Source organism: Ornithodoros turicata, chromosome 3, assembly GCF_037126465.1.
Source record: "Ornithodoros turicata isolate Travis chromosome 3, ASM3712646v1, whole genome shotgun sequence".
NCBI lineage: Eukaryota > Metazoa > Arthropoda > Arachnida > Ixodida > Argasidae > Ornithodoros > Ornithodoros turicata.
The window spans coordinates 97,684,654-97,700,378 of NC_088203.1; the positions used below are offsets into that span (position 1 = coordinate 97,684,654).

The 15,725-nt window shown below is 44.0% G+C and overlaps 1 protein-coding gene across 3 annotated transcripts in view; it reads left to right on the forward strand.

Moving 5' to 3' along the window:
• LOC135388946 (adipokinetic hormone/corazonin-related peptide receptor variant I-like) overlaps window positions 1–15,725 on the forward strand; it is a 64,450-nt gene that overhangs the window by 24,089 nt on the left and 24,636 nt on the right. For 2 of the 3 annotated variants that reach the window (XM_064618829.1, XM_064618830.1), the window contains exon 1: window positions 13,676–15,220. The exons of the other annotated variant lie outside the window; for it this stretch is intronic. In XM_064618829.1, the coding sequence (XP_064474899.1) occupies window positions 14,606–15,220 (615 nt within the window). In that variant the 5' untranslated portion in view covers window positions 13,676–14,605. Of the gene's footprint in view, window positions 1–13,675; window positions 15,221–15,725 lie in introns of those variants that run through there. 3 annotated transcript variants of the gene reach the window in all.

Genomic DNA, 15,725 nt, shown 5'->3' on the forward strand with positions numbered 1-15,725 from the left:
TATTTCCCGGAACTTAGCTCCGCTACCCACTTTGTTTCTTTCCTTGCTTGCTTTTTCAAACTCACATAATATGATAAAACTGTTCATTGCTTCCCAAAAAAAGGGTCTCAATCTAATCAGAGGCACACTCTATTCGCATTGAGGGAGCCCCTGGAGGAGAACAGTTTATTGACCCAATTAATCCCGTACGATGCTACGGCGAAGAAGCTTCCGTTTCTTGCTGAATTATCTTTACAAGGACTATGTTAAACAACTGGGAGCTTCACTGACGACAGAAATCCAGTAGAACAGTCGTCACTGCTAGAACTTGTTCCTGAGAAAATGACACCTGAAAAATATCCATAGGAAAAGCGTGATGATGAAGCGACAAAGAAAAAAGGTAAAGGGAGAAAACAACGTATTGACCAGTAACCTACATTTTTTATGGGATGCTCTCCCTTTTGTACCTGACCCCCATTCCCCTGTGAAATGAAATAAAAGAAATAGTACAAATATAAGTTGATGTTTTAAGTGTAAAGCTCCCGTAGTCTGCTCTGCAGAAATCGATCCATGACGCATTTCGGAGGAGCCCATTATGTTGTTCATTTTTGTTGCGGCTGTTATTGCAATATTTATCCTCTGACATACTGTTTGGCTCAAGACGTGCTCCCAAGGGCCAGGTGATGAAGATGGGCTCTGGAGGCAAGTATCGATTTGGTGCAGGTCCCGTATCACGATTATTACACGTATAAGCCTTTACTAGGACACGCTTACGCTAGGCTCTGTGTGACAGGGCCCATCTACGGAACAGTGTACGTGAGGTATGTTATTTCGTGGGGCGATGATGTTGAAAATGAGAAAGACGGCTGCCACTCCCGTGTTATGTGTAACGGGAAATGGCGAAGCTTCTTGCGCGTAAGCGGCACGTGGGCACTCAAACTATGGGTATTCGTGCATCGTACAATGAGTATGACTGGACAGACGGAGATCGAATATTGCTGTTTTATCTGGCCACTTCACGCGCGCGCACACATACACAGGCACGCATACATACATACGTACACACATACATGCATACACACATACACACACACACATGCACACACATACACACACATACATACATACATATACACACATACATGCACGCACACATACATACATACATACCTACATACATACATACCTACATACATACATACCTACATACACACATACATACATACATACATACATACATACATACATACATACATACATACATACATACATACATACATACATACATACATACATACATACATACATACATACATACACACATACATACATACATACATACATACATACATACATACATACATACATACATACATACATACATACATACATACATACATACATACATACATACATACACACGTACGTACGTACGTACATACATACACATACAGACAGACAGACAGACATAAGGACACGCACGCACGTCAGTTGGGTGGTAATGGGCTGGGCCACTTCTGCTACGTATATAGGAGAGCGTCAGCTAACTTGAGTTTCGGTAATTTATTACATGCTATACTAATGTTCCTTTGCGACATTTCATTTACAAGGGTCACATATTATTGTTATCCTTGTAATTGAATCTGAAAGAATTCACGAAATATGTGTTCGGAAGTGCCTGTGCCAACATGTATGCAATATGCTATATGTGAGACTTCAACCTTTATTTTTGATCTGATCTTTCACTCACGTATGCTTATTTCCGTTTGAGGATGAAATCAGTACAAATCCAGCAGTACCACAGCTTTCAGCAGTGTACTAAGGGAAAGCTATTGCGTAATATATGCTCGTCATTCGAATAGCATTAATCTTCTTAGACCCAGCCACTGCTCAAAAGTTTGGGACACATTTGTACAGACTGGCAAGAGCGCAGGCTAGCTGGTACATAGTTGAACGAACGGATCCGGGAGACACTCGGACGGGAGTGGACGGGCACAACACAGATCCTTGTCGGCAACAGTTCGGCTGTGATGTTGTTAAAAACAAAACAACCCTACGGACGCCAACGATGGAAGAACTTAGTGTGAGGACGACAGATGGTGAGACGACAAAGTCAAAATCCCCCCCCCCTAAAAAAAGGTTTTTGAATTCTTGGAACTCTTGCAAAACATATACGCTGAACGCTTGCCAAAGCTTAAAGACATTCGTCCTAGTTAGGCAGGAAAAGAAAAAAAGATGAAACAGCGTCTTCGATTGTACCGTTAATTACAACCCACACATTCCTGAAGGAGCTCCAGTCACGGCCGTCCAGTCGTCGTCTCATTAGAGCACCAAACGAAAACGGAAATCTGTGCCACGTGGAGAATCAATTAAGGTGGTGGTACACCCTCCATCTTCGCTCTCTAGCAACACGCAATTAGGAGGGGGGGATTCTGTTAGGTGTTATGTGTGTAATATTTCACGATATTACACTTTGCACTTAGCTTGCGTCTGAAATATTAGCGGGTCTTCTTGGAGAACCATTGCTGAGAAAACTTAGTACTGGACGAAGAGTGCTCAACGTGGACGAGATATTCTTGGGTGTATCGATTTTCAATACATACGTATTTCTAGCCCTTAATGAGAACACGATTGTCATTTCAGGTATCTTCATTCTGTGAGTGATCACAAAAGTGAACGGAGCCTGTATAGATATATTTTGTCGTCTTCTAAACGCTGTAGGAAACGTTCTAAACGCCACTCTGAGAATATAACCTCATTAACCACTACAACAGTACTGAAACCTACCAGCTAGTACACATTACACTTCACTTAAAGAACAACAACGACATAAAAATCGTGACTATGACTTGGGGTGGAGGGCCGCTGGAGAGCAGTACACTATCCTATTACACGCGAAACATTAGACGTGGGATATGAGAATGAAGTTAAAGTTATGTAGAAGCCCCCCCCCCCCCCCCCCCCACACACACACACTGGCTGTAGAGCATCTCAAAACGAAGATGAGGAAGGAAACAAGCACCAATGGTCATTGGGATACAGAGCATGACACTACCGCCAATCAAACAATTGCTTTTGGCGCAAGGGCAATTTAACAATGTGAATACCATTTAAAGAAATCTGATAAACGCTGAAGGATGCCGCGTCCCGCTTCGCATACACGAGAAATACAAGCTTCTTAATATAATTACTATATAAATATTATTAAGACAAATTACATAAAATAAATTTTAATTTATAAAACTTATATATTTTTAATATAAAAATTAAACTTCATCATTACATGTATTACTGTTTGATGTTTCTCACGCGGCTTCTACAACTTTCCAAATGACCCCACGCTCCTTAAACCAGTATAGTAAAAGATGGCTAATTAGTCTAATCCAATTGATTAATTGGGTACAATGAAAACAAAAACTTACGACTACGATAGACGACAACTAACGGCGTTCAGCACTGAACACTCAGTCATATTTTCTAAACATAAAATATTTTAAAATCCTCAAAATCTACGACAACGTTTCCCGTTCCACCACACTGGAAGGTCTTCCATAAAGGTCATTCCTCCGCCATCAGCCAGTTTCCAAATGAGGCGAAAATCAGCGAGCTAATTGCCCCGAGAAAGACACTTCGTTTGTTTACTGAACCAGGGATTTCCTCTTAAGCCGCTCAATTACACGAGTTCCACTTTAGCGAGGAATAAGCTAGCAATTAGGGAGCAAAGAGGTGGAATACTGCGACTCCCTAAAGGGGCTCGAGGCCCGAAGGTCTGCTGAACTAGACGAAGGGGCGTTAAACAGAAACATGACGTATACGCGACACATGTAGTGTTATGCTTTGGACTTCCCCTTAGCTGAACATTAACGGCTGGATCTAATGCGTCGGCCCAGCAGTGTCCGTAGGCACGTCAACAATACGTTTATGTTCTTGTGTTTACATGACGCGCACTCCCATTGGTCTCCGCAAACGATTTGGCCAATCATCGCGGAAGATGGTTTGATGAGACCAATCCGAGGCCTCTAAACATTTTCTCGCTTCTTGAGAGGGAGAGGGAAGGCGCACCTTTCAGCTCCCTTCTTTAGTAGCCTTTTAAAAACATAGAGGTAAAAAACCAAGGAGATGCCTTCTCCGAATGCAAGTGGGCGTGCTGTGACCCGCGCATGGCATTGTGGTAAGTTGCCCACACACGTGACCCATAAACGCCACTGCCATACGTCATAAAACATGGCGTCCTCCCTGCCCGCGGCGTACCTTACCTGCATACAGAGACGAGTAACCGGCCGAATAACTTGCTTACGCTTTCATAACATGTTTGGAGTTAGAATACCCGTTGAAACACAAAATAGACAAGCCCTGCGTGGAAGCAATGGATCACTAAATCGCTAGAAGATGTACGCACGTCATCGTGACATTGCTTGGGTTTTCTTGATTTTGCTGAACTTTTGATGTGATTTATCACGCAGAAAATGTTGAAACATCACACAGCCTTCAAAGTATTGTGCAAAAGGACTCCTTGAAGGTAAGAGGATTGCTGAAGATGAGGTTTGCTAAATTTCCAAGCCTCCGCGCAGAACGCCATAACACCGAAACACGTGGGGATCACGTGACCGGGCAACTAGATGGGCGTGGTATTGCCAGGAGCGACCGCTAGAGGAGTCCCACGGCCCTCCGTGCTCAGAGCCGTTTATAGGGAGAGTTTGGCCATTCTGTGATCTTTTGCCGCCCGGAGATGGGGCAGCCGCCGTCACGTCAGAGACGTCATCGCTCCGCCCACTTCACCAGGATGAAAGGCGACCCGCGGCGGCACGGATGAACTTCAAGGCTGTGCCTCTGCTCCAGAATGGCGGAATGGGAGATTTCAATGCGATAGCCCTGATCCAAAATGGTGCCACTGGCCTTGGCGCCGCTCATCGTGTGACGTCAAATGGCGCGCTTTATGACAGGCTCCTCCCAATGGCCAAACTCTCCAATAAACGGCTCTGTCCGGGCCTATAGTCCTCACCTTAGTTTCTTACCTCCATGTTTAAAAAGGACCACCGTTTTTGGAGCTCCACGAAGGCACACAGCCGGCGTGAGCATCGCGCAAAGATCGCAAAAACTGAACAATGACACCAAGACAGTTGAAATTTGTAACGTTTACAATTTTGCAGGAAAGAAGTTTTATTAGGGAAACTCCCCAACATATTACAGCGTAAAATACATTTGAGAACTTTTGTAATTACAACATTTGGTTTCGACCGCATTCATTTTTATTCGCGCTTTGAAGCACATGGCTCAATGGTGCTGGAATCTTCCTCATTGTAAGCATAGGACTCTTTCCGTAATCAAAACTTGCAAACAATAAAAAAGCAGTAAAAGGAAACAGCTCTTAACCATCCACGTTGCAGTGTCTCGCGTGGGACACATTAGGGCCGCCGTTCGTAAAAAATTCATATCACGATTTTACGTTCGCCTTTTTTATCGTTACACGCACTTATGCATGCATACTTTGTTTTATATGTTTTGTATAATTTCCTTCACGCTTCGAAGAAAACTTATTTTCCGTTTGACCATACGGCTTGCTTCTTCTGTTGTACCTACAGAACAGGCGCCAGGCGGACTTTGGAAATGAGTTGAGTTGGGTTGATAAGAAGAAAAAAATTTGAGTAATGGGCGCTCATTACGAGAGCCGGCTGCTCCAGATTACTTAGGAAATCGCAAATGGCTAACTACAATAAAACCAATGAGTTACAAAGATAGTCAGTCAATCACTCACACACACTGGCCACACACGCTGTCTACACACGCTGTCCACACACACTGTCAGTCACACTGTGTCCACCAACTTGGAGTCTGCGCAAAATCGCACAAACGCCTGCATGGCGTGGAACTGGTGGTCGGGTGTCAAAAAGGGCCCAGAAAGGTCTGCCATCCAGCCGACCTAAGGAAGCTTGTAGAGATTGTCTGTGCTGCTAATACCGTGGACAGGATAATAAGACATGTTCAGCGCGGCGGACTTCGACGAATACGAGCACAAAGGGGATCCAGGTGCAGAGGAGAAAACATTAAGGGGTACTCCCCTCGTTGGAGAAGTCCGCTAGGTTCTAGGCTTAGAGTCTAATTTGGTGAAGAGTTTAATTTAATTAGTTCATTAAAACTAACTAATACGATAAAACCCGATTACTTACATATTTAAAGTAATTCAACACCAAATAAAACCGTAAAGAGGAAACCTTACATGAACCCTTTTAAGTGTCCACAACTTCAAATATCGGAACCAAGTACATTCGACGTCAAAAATAGAAACAAAGTTTCATCTATTCTTTACTTGAATTTCTTCGCTCCCGTACCATATTTCAGGGCTGCGTTACGTTAATTACACGTAGCAAAAGCATTGACTACGACAGTATGAGTTGGTATTGCGACTTTTCCCTTTTGTAGTTTGGAAGTGTGGTCCTCCACAGGTTTAATGTATCAAAGCGGTTCAGAAGCTCGCGCTTTCTGCAACGGTGTGGTCGAGGTCGCGGTCTCAATCAACGGTTTCAAGCCAGCGCGTTGCTGACATGTCGAACGCGGTGAAGAGAGCTGGTTGGGGAACGGAACGCTGACCCAAACTGAACAAACCGGAAACACACACAAAAAGAAAAAAAAGGAAAAATCTTCCCAGGAGCAGTACTGCAAACACTACTACCCTGCGACCATACAACCGCATTTCGAGACACGGTCCATCAAGGCAGACCGCGTTAGCAAAGGTCCTCTCACTCTAAGAAGTATACCACCACCAAATATCAGAAATCAACCTATCTGAAATATAGGAAGAGCAGGCTCCCTTCTGCCCCTTCCCCCCATGAACGATGTCATTTTGTTGCGGATGTTATTGCAATATTGCGTCCGACATGCTGTATCTCTTAAGACGTGCTCCCAAGAACCAGGTGATGAAGATGGGCTCTGGAGGCAAGCGTCGATTTGGTGTAGGTCCCGTATCAAGATTATTACACGTATACCTTTACTAGGACGTGCTTACCTCCTCTCTGTGTGACAGTGCCCATCTACGGAACAGTGTACGTGAGGCATGTTATTTCATGGGGCGATGATGTTTAAAATGAGAATGAGCCCATTTTATGTGTAACAGGGAATGGTGCGAAAAATTGCGCGTAAGCGGCACGTGTGCACCCAGACTATGGCTATTCGTACATTGTACAATGAGTACGACTGGACAGAAGGATATTGAATACTGCTGCTTTATCCTGCCACTTCACGCACGCGCACATAGACACGCATATAACTACATACATGCATACACACACACGCACACACATAACTACATCCATCCATCCATCCATACATACATACATACATACATACATACATACATACATACATACATACATACATACATACATACATACATACATACATACATACACACACACACACACACACATCCATGCACACTCTTAAAAATGAACTTCACCTCATAGCACGCTCCTAGCCAACCACTATCTCGAATGATATCGTTATCTGCCCTGATTTGTTAAAAACGGGAGGCGTACTCCTTTTTTGTGACACTTATGCGGTTCATAATTGTCACAAAAAAGGCGTACGCCTCCCGATTTTAACGAACCAGGGAAGATAACGATATCATTTGCGATTATGGTTGGCTAGGAGAGTGCTATGCGGTGAAGTTCATTTTTAAGAGTGCATGCATGCAGACACAGACAGACATGCATGCGTACATATATACATACATACGCATACATACATACATACGGGTACATACACACACACACATCTATCCATCCATTCATCCATCCATACATACATGCATGCATACACACACACGCATGCATGCATGCATGCATGCAGACAGACAGACAGACAGACAGACAGACAGACAGGCAGACAGACAGACAGACAGACAGACAGACAGACAGACAGACAGACAGACAGACAGACAGACATCCATCCATCCGTCCGTCCGTCCGTCCGTCCGTCCGCCCGCCCGCCCGCCCGCCCGTCCGTCCGTCCGTCCGTCCGTCCGTACGTCCGTACGTACGTACGTACGTACGTACGTACGTACGTACGTATACGTACGGACACGAAGGCACATACCTACACTCTAAAAACAGAACTTCACCGCATAGCACTCTCTGCGCGAACCATTGCCAAGAATGATAGAGTTATCGCTACTGATTCGAAGAGAGAGGGGGGCGCACGCCTTTCTGTGGCAATTATCATATACCCAAATTGCCACAAAAAGGCGTACGTCCAACTCTCTCTTCGAACCAGAATCGATAGCCCCATCATTGCATTGGCAATGGTTGGCGCACAGCGTGCTATGCGGTGAAGTTCTGTTTTTAGAGTGTAGTTGGGTGGTAATGAGCTGGGCCACTTGAGCTACGTATACAGGAAAGCGTCAGCTAACTTGAGTTCAGGTAAGTTATTACATGCTATACTAATGTTCCTTTGCGACATTTCATTTACCAGGGTCACATATTATTATCGTTGTAATTGAATCTGAAAGAATTCACGAAATATATGTTCGGAGGTGCCTGTGCCAACATGTATGCAAAATGCTATATGTGAGACTTCAACCTTTATTTTTGATCTCGTCTTTCACTCACGTCACGTATAGTTATTTCCGTTTGAGGTTGAAATTAGTATAAATCCAGCAGTACCACAGCTTTCTGCCGCGTATTAAGGTAGAGCTATTGCGAAATACACGTCACTTGAATAACCATTAAACTTCTTAGACCCAACCACTCCTCAAAAGTTAGGGACGCATTTCTAAAGAAGGGCAAGAGAGCAGGCTAGCTGGTACATATAGTTGAGCGAAAGGAACCGGGAGACACTCGGACCGGACTGGACGGGCAGAACAAAGAACCTTGTCGCCAACAGTTTGTGACTGTGGTGTTGTTAAAAACAAAACGAACGTATAGACGATAACGATGGAAGAACTTAGTGTGAGGACCGCGCATAGTGAGACGACAGGGTCAAAATCCTCAAAGAAAAAGCTTGTTGAACTCTTGGAACTCTTGCAAAGCATACACGCTGAACGCTTGCCAGAGCTTAAAGGCATTCGTCCTAGTCAGACATTAAAAAAAAAAAGAGAGAGAGAGAGACAGAGAGAAACTGCGCCTTCCATCGTTAATTACGACCCACACATTCCTGAAGGAGCTCCAGTCACGGCTGTCCAGTCGTCCTCTCAGTAGAGAAAAAAAAAAAAAAAAACGAAAACGAAAATCTGTGCCACGTAGATACAATAAGGTGGTGCTACATCCTCCATCTCCGTCTCTGTAGCAACACACTGATTTTGTTAGGTGTTATGTGTGTAATATTTCGCGATATTACACTTTGTCCCTAGCTTGCATCTGAAATATTAGCGGGTCTTCTCGGATAACCGTTGCTGAGAAAACTTAGCGCAGGACGTAGAGTGCTCAACGTAGACGAGATATTCTTGGATGTATAGATTTTTGATACATACGTACTTACCTCTAGCGCTTCATGAGAACACGATTGTCATTTCAGGCATCTTCATTGTGTGAGTGATCACAAAAGTGAGCGAAGCATGTATAGATATTTTTTGTCATCTTCTAAACGCTGTAGGAAACGTTCTAAATGCCACTCTGAGAATATAACCTCATTAACCACTACATGACTGAAACCTACCAACTAGAACATATTACACGTCACTTAAACAACGACAACGAAGAATAAATCGTGACTATGACATGGGGTGATTCACCGCTGGAGAGCAGTACACTATCCCATTACGCGCGAAACATTAGATGTATGATATGAGAATGAAGTTAAAGTTACGTACAAGCACAATACTTGAGCTGCCCTCCACTGGCTGTACAAAAGGAAGATTAGGAAGGAAAAAGCACACAGGAAACAAGCACCGATGGTGATTGGGATACAGAGCATGACAGTACCGCTAATTAAACAATTGCTTGTGGCGCAACAGAAATTTAAAAATGTGTATAGGATTTAAAGAAATCCCATAAAGGGTTAGGGGTGCCGCGTCCGTCTTCCTATACAGAAGAAATATAAGCGATGAATTAAAGTACATCATTACATGTATTACGGTTCGGTGTTTGTGATGGGGCTTCTACAACTTTCCAAATACCCTCACGCACCTTAAACCAGCATAGTAAAAGAGAGCGTATTAGTCTGATCCAATTAATTAATTGGGTACAATGAAAACAAAAAATTGCGACTACGACAGAGGACTGCTAACAACATTCAGCATGAAACACTGCGTCATATTCTGTAAGCATAAAATATTTTAAAATCCTCAAAATCTACGACAACGTTTCCCGTTCCATCACACTGGAGGGTCTTCCATAAAGGTCATTCCTCCGCCATCAGCCAGTTTTCAAATGAGGCGAAAATCAGCGAGCTAATTGCCCCCGGAAAGATACTTTGTTTGTTTACGGAACCAGCGATTTCCTCTTAAGCCGTTCATTTACACGAGTTCCACTTTAGCGAGGACGAAGCGGGCAATTAGGGAGCAAAGAGGTGGAATACTATAACTCCCTAAAGGGCTCGAGGCCCGAAGGTCTGCGGAACGAGTCGAGGAGGCGCTAAACAGAAACATCACCTATACGCGACACATGTAGTGTTACGCTTTGGACTTCTCCTCAGCTGAACATTAACGACTGGACCTAATGCGTGGGTGCAGTTTAGAGTACGTTGGCACGTCAACAATACGTTTATGTTCTTGTGTTTCCATGACGTGCGCTCCCATTGGTCTCCGCAAACGATTTGGCCAATCATCGCGGGAGATGATTTGAAGAGACAAATCTGAGTCCTCTAAACATTTTCGCGCTTCTTGAGAAGGAGAGGGAGAGGGAAAGCGCACCTTTCAGCGCTCTTCTTTAGTAGCCTTTTCAAAAGGACCAACGTTTTTGGAGCTCCAGGAAAGACACACAGCCAGCGTGAGCATCGCGCAAAACTCGAAAAAATTAAACAGTGACACCGAGACAGTTAAAATTTGTAACATTTACAATTTTGCAGGATATAAGTTTTATTACGGAAACTCCCCAACATGTTATAGCATAGAATACATTTGAGAACTTTTGGAATTACAACATTTGGTTTTGGGCGCATTCATTTTTATTCGCCCTTTGAAGCACATGGCTCAATGGTGCTGGAATCTTCCTCATTGTAAGCATAGGACTCTTTCCGTAATAAACACTTGCAAACAATAAAAAAGCAGTAAAAGGAAACAGCCCCTTAACCATCCACGTTACAGTGTCTCGCGTGGGACACATTAGGGCAGCCGTTCGTAAAAAAATCATATCCCGTTTTTACGTTCGTCTTTTTTATCTTTACGCGCATTTATGCATGCATGCATTGTTTTATATGTCAAATTTCGTATAATTTCCTCCTCGCTTCGAAAGAAATTTCTTTTCTTTGACCATGCGACTTGCTTCTTCTGTTGTTCCTACAGAGCAAAGGTTTGGCGGACTTTGCCGAATACAAGCACAAAAGGGATACAGGTGCAGAGGAGAAAATATTAAGGGGGACTCCCTTCGCTGCAGAAGTCCTCTAGGTTCTGGACTTAGAGTTTAATTTGGCGAAGAATTGGAATTTAATTTAGTTAATTTAAGTAGTTCATTACAACTAACTAATACATTAAAGAACGTGAAGAAAAACAATGTACAAGTTTCCGGCGATGCACATTCAAAAATAACAAAGGACGGTTAAGAGCATAAACTGTTTACTATATACACATTAAAAACAAGACTTTCGTGCAGCAGGCTGCACTTCTTCAGGTTTGAGGACCTGTTACAAGTGGTGAAGCATATATAATATAGCATATATATAATTTTTTATATATGCTTCACCACTTGTAACAGGTCCTCAAACCTGAAGAAGTGCAGCCTACTGCAGGAAAGTCTTGTTTTTAATGTGTATATAGTAAACAGCTGATGCTCTTAACCGTCTTTGTAATACATTAAAATTAGATTACTTATATATTTAAGTAAGTCAACCTCAAATCAAACCGTAACGAGGAAACCTTACATGAACTTTCTTAAGTGTCCACAACATGAAGTATCGGAACTCGACGTCAAAAATAGAAACAAGCTTTCAACTATTCTTCACTTGAGTGTCTTCGCTCCCGTACCATTTTTCAGGCTATGTGTGTTACGTGAATTACACGTAGCAAAAGCATTGATTACCTGACAGTATGAGTTGGTATTCGTGACTTCTCCCGTTTGTAGTTTGAAAGTGTGGTCTTCCACAGGTTTAACGAATCAAAGCGGTTCAAAAGTTCACGCTTTCCGCAACGGTGAGGTCGTGGTGGCGGGCTCAATCAACGGTTTCAAGCCAGCACGTTGCTGACATGTCGAACGCGGTGGAGAGAACGGGATGCTGACCAAAAATGAACAAAACGGAAGCACACACAAAAAAAAAGTAAAAAGAAAGACAGGAAAAATTTTTCCAGGAGCAGTTCGGCAAACAAAGCTACCCTGCGACCACACCACCGCATATCGAAACACGGTCCATCAAGGCAGACCGCGTTAAACAAAGGTGCTCTCACTCCAAGACATATGCCACAACCAAATATCAGAACCTCTCTGTAATATAAGAAGAGCAGGCTCCCTTTTGCTCCCCCCCCCCCCCCCCCTACGCCCGGTATGCGGAGTTGAAGGGAGACCAGAGCAGGAAAGCACGCAAGAAAGAGGGAGAAGGCAACGTCATGCTTCGATCTCGAATGACTGATCCAGAGTGTTTGACGTCAGACATAATACTATACGAATGTCGAGGTGTCACCTTCGGCAATAAAGTGGGATGTGAAGCCAAGCTTCGTTCTTTCGCTGTCCACAGATCAAACAGAGAACCCGAACCGAACCGACCGAAGAAAATGAGAAATGAAGCGCACCTTCGACTTCAGTTTGTTTCAAAAAGAAGAAAAAGGAAAGCTGGTCCCGTTCCCAATACTTATCTGCAATTCGCGTACAGGGCATTATGATATTATGCGGTTCCAGTAATATAAAGTTTTATCTTCACACATGAAACAATTATGAGAGAGTGGCAATCGTTTTGTTTGCGCTCCCATAACAGTGAAAAAAACAAAAACAAACACACACACACACACACACACACACACAACAAAAAGTGAACAATAATTACGCAACGTCATACTGATTAGCACCAGAGTATGTAGCACTTATGCGTGCAGTGCAATTTGGTCTTGCTCATATTGTGCATCATTGTGCGTCGAGCCGCCTCTCCAATACGAGAATCACATACTGTAAACGTATTTTTATTTGCGATGTATTAATTTTCGCGAATTACGCATTCAGTCATTTGCGAAGGTATTCGCGAGTAGTTAATTTCGCAATTCCAAGGTTGTTCCCTTTCACGGGATAAACGTCAAGCTGTGTGCGCGAGTACAGTGTTTCGCGATTTTTTAGCGGTCGCGAAATTCGCGAAAAATAATACATCGCGAATGAAAATACGTTTACAGGAAACGGCGGATGATTAGTGGACAGGAATAGAAAGAGAGGGAGGGAAAAAGAATAGGTACGGACAAATGAGAAAAAAAATTATAAAACACAAAGAGAAATCCCAAACAGGCCTTCAGGTATCGATCGCGCGACTGCCGGGGACTACCGCAACTACCTCATAGAGGGCGCCCAAGCTCACATCTTTCTCAGACGGGCCCCTCAGTTTCACTTGGACGCGGTCAGGAGGCATCGAACAGATGTGACTCTGCTCTGCACATTACCACTGATCCTCAAGGACGCTCAACGGAATCATGAGTGCTCGTGGGGATACAATCGATCAACATTTGCGATGATATCCTAGTGGGATTTTTGTGCGTTGAAAGGCACAGGCGGACTTTTCGTGTGGTTCGTAAGAGTTTGCGGAAAGTTTCTCCCGTGAACTTCCTGAAGTTTGCGACAAACTTCGCCGGTATGGTGGGGTGATGGTGGTCGGTGTGGATGCAGAACCGGCCGTAAAAGTTTGGGAGTCGATATTTTTGTTTGCTGCGGTTACAAGCGGGTGTCTGGGATGATGTGAGTTTCAGTGGAGTACTCCGATCCTGCAGCGTGTTAATCTAGTGGTCAATGATGATTTTTTTTTTAGTCAAGGGAGAAACTCTCTCTTGACTTCGCTCAGTACGGATTCCTAAGCGAAAGTCATGGAAAGTGATTCTAGGTGCGAAGTGTTATTTATTCTTGCGAAGCGTCCGATGTTCGCAGTGGCCTCGTAAAGCGTGCGACAGTGCAGGAGGATAGTATTACGACAAAGCGTGTCGCCCTACAAGTTCAGTGCGATTTTCCATGGATATTTTGGCAGTTGTTTCATAAACAGCCGATACTTCTCCTACTAGCGTTCACTTCACGGCATTGCACACTGTCATGCATACCTCTTCGCCGTCACGTCAGTTCAAAACTGTTTATCGTGTGCGGTGTCCACTTACCTTGGCCTCCGACCATCGACAAATAGCCCTACGCCTCGCAAAAGTCTTTACAACACAATACCAACGAGAGATCAACCGAACCTCTTCAGCCCCTCTTTCCAGCAGTTTCTGGCGTACTGCATCAGAAAGCGAAGGGACCACAGGAAGCCGAACACTACGCAGGGTCTTAAATCAGCTTAATCTTATTTTTCAAGTTTTCAAACAAATATGTGCTACCAACTCTTCACTGTTACATTCTATCTCCCTCATTATCTCCCGCTGAACACAATGACTATCTGGACGATCGACATGCCAATGCAGGGACTTCGTAACATGCTCGATCCCGAAGGATCGAACTTCTCTGTTACGCCTCAAGTTTTCCTCAACGCAACGTACGACGACAATGAGAACCTGCCCGAAGATCTCAGATTCAACACACATGCCATGGTGCAAGTTATCATCTACATCGTCCTCTTCGTTGTTGCTACATCCGGGAACGTACCTGTGTTCATCAGCTTATTGGGCAAGCGGCATCGGAAATCGCGGATAAAACTGATGATCATGCACTTGGCGCTGGCCGACTTGATTGTGACGTTCTTCATGATCCCTCTGGAAGTAATCTGGAGGTTGACGGTGCAGTGGTTGGCAGGAAATGCGATGTGCAAGACGATGCAGGTGCTACGGGCCTTTGGGCCTTACTTATCCTCGATGGTGCTTGTGTGTATCAGTTTGGATAGATACTATGCTATCTTGCATCCACTAAAAGTGAACTACGCCCAGCGGAGGGGAAAGATTATGCTTCTCACAGCGTGGATTACAAGTTTCGTCTGTAGTTTACCACAGGTAGGTATGCACCTACTTTGGTTTTTGAAAGTTTGAAAGTTTTAGCTCGCAAGCTGCCGATATTAGGAGCAGAAGATTACTCTCACTGTGTATTCACATGAGCGACATCCTCACGGAATATTCTAGTGGAAGAAAAAGAGAAAACACTGCTCACAGAGGCGAAGTTCCGTCCCGTGTTATGTTGAGCATTCACACGGTGAGGAACATCTTAGCAGACGACACCGTCAGCGTTTGTCATGTCGTCTGCTACAGAATGTCTTATGGCTGCGCCGCAGGATATTCCCCACGGTTAGCAATGTACGTGACGTTTTTCGCTTCTTCCGCTCCTGCGAGGAATGTCGCTCGTGTTAGTACACGGTTACGAGTGTGCGGAGATGACGTGTTAGAGCAGCAATCGTACTGCAGTGAGTAGGGCTTGCTATAGTAAACAACTTTCGTTCTTGAGCTCCCCTAAAGGAAACAGAGGGCTTCTGCGTAAATAGACGGGCGGATAAGAGCGAGTGTT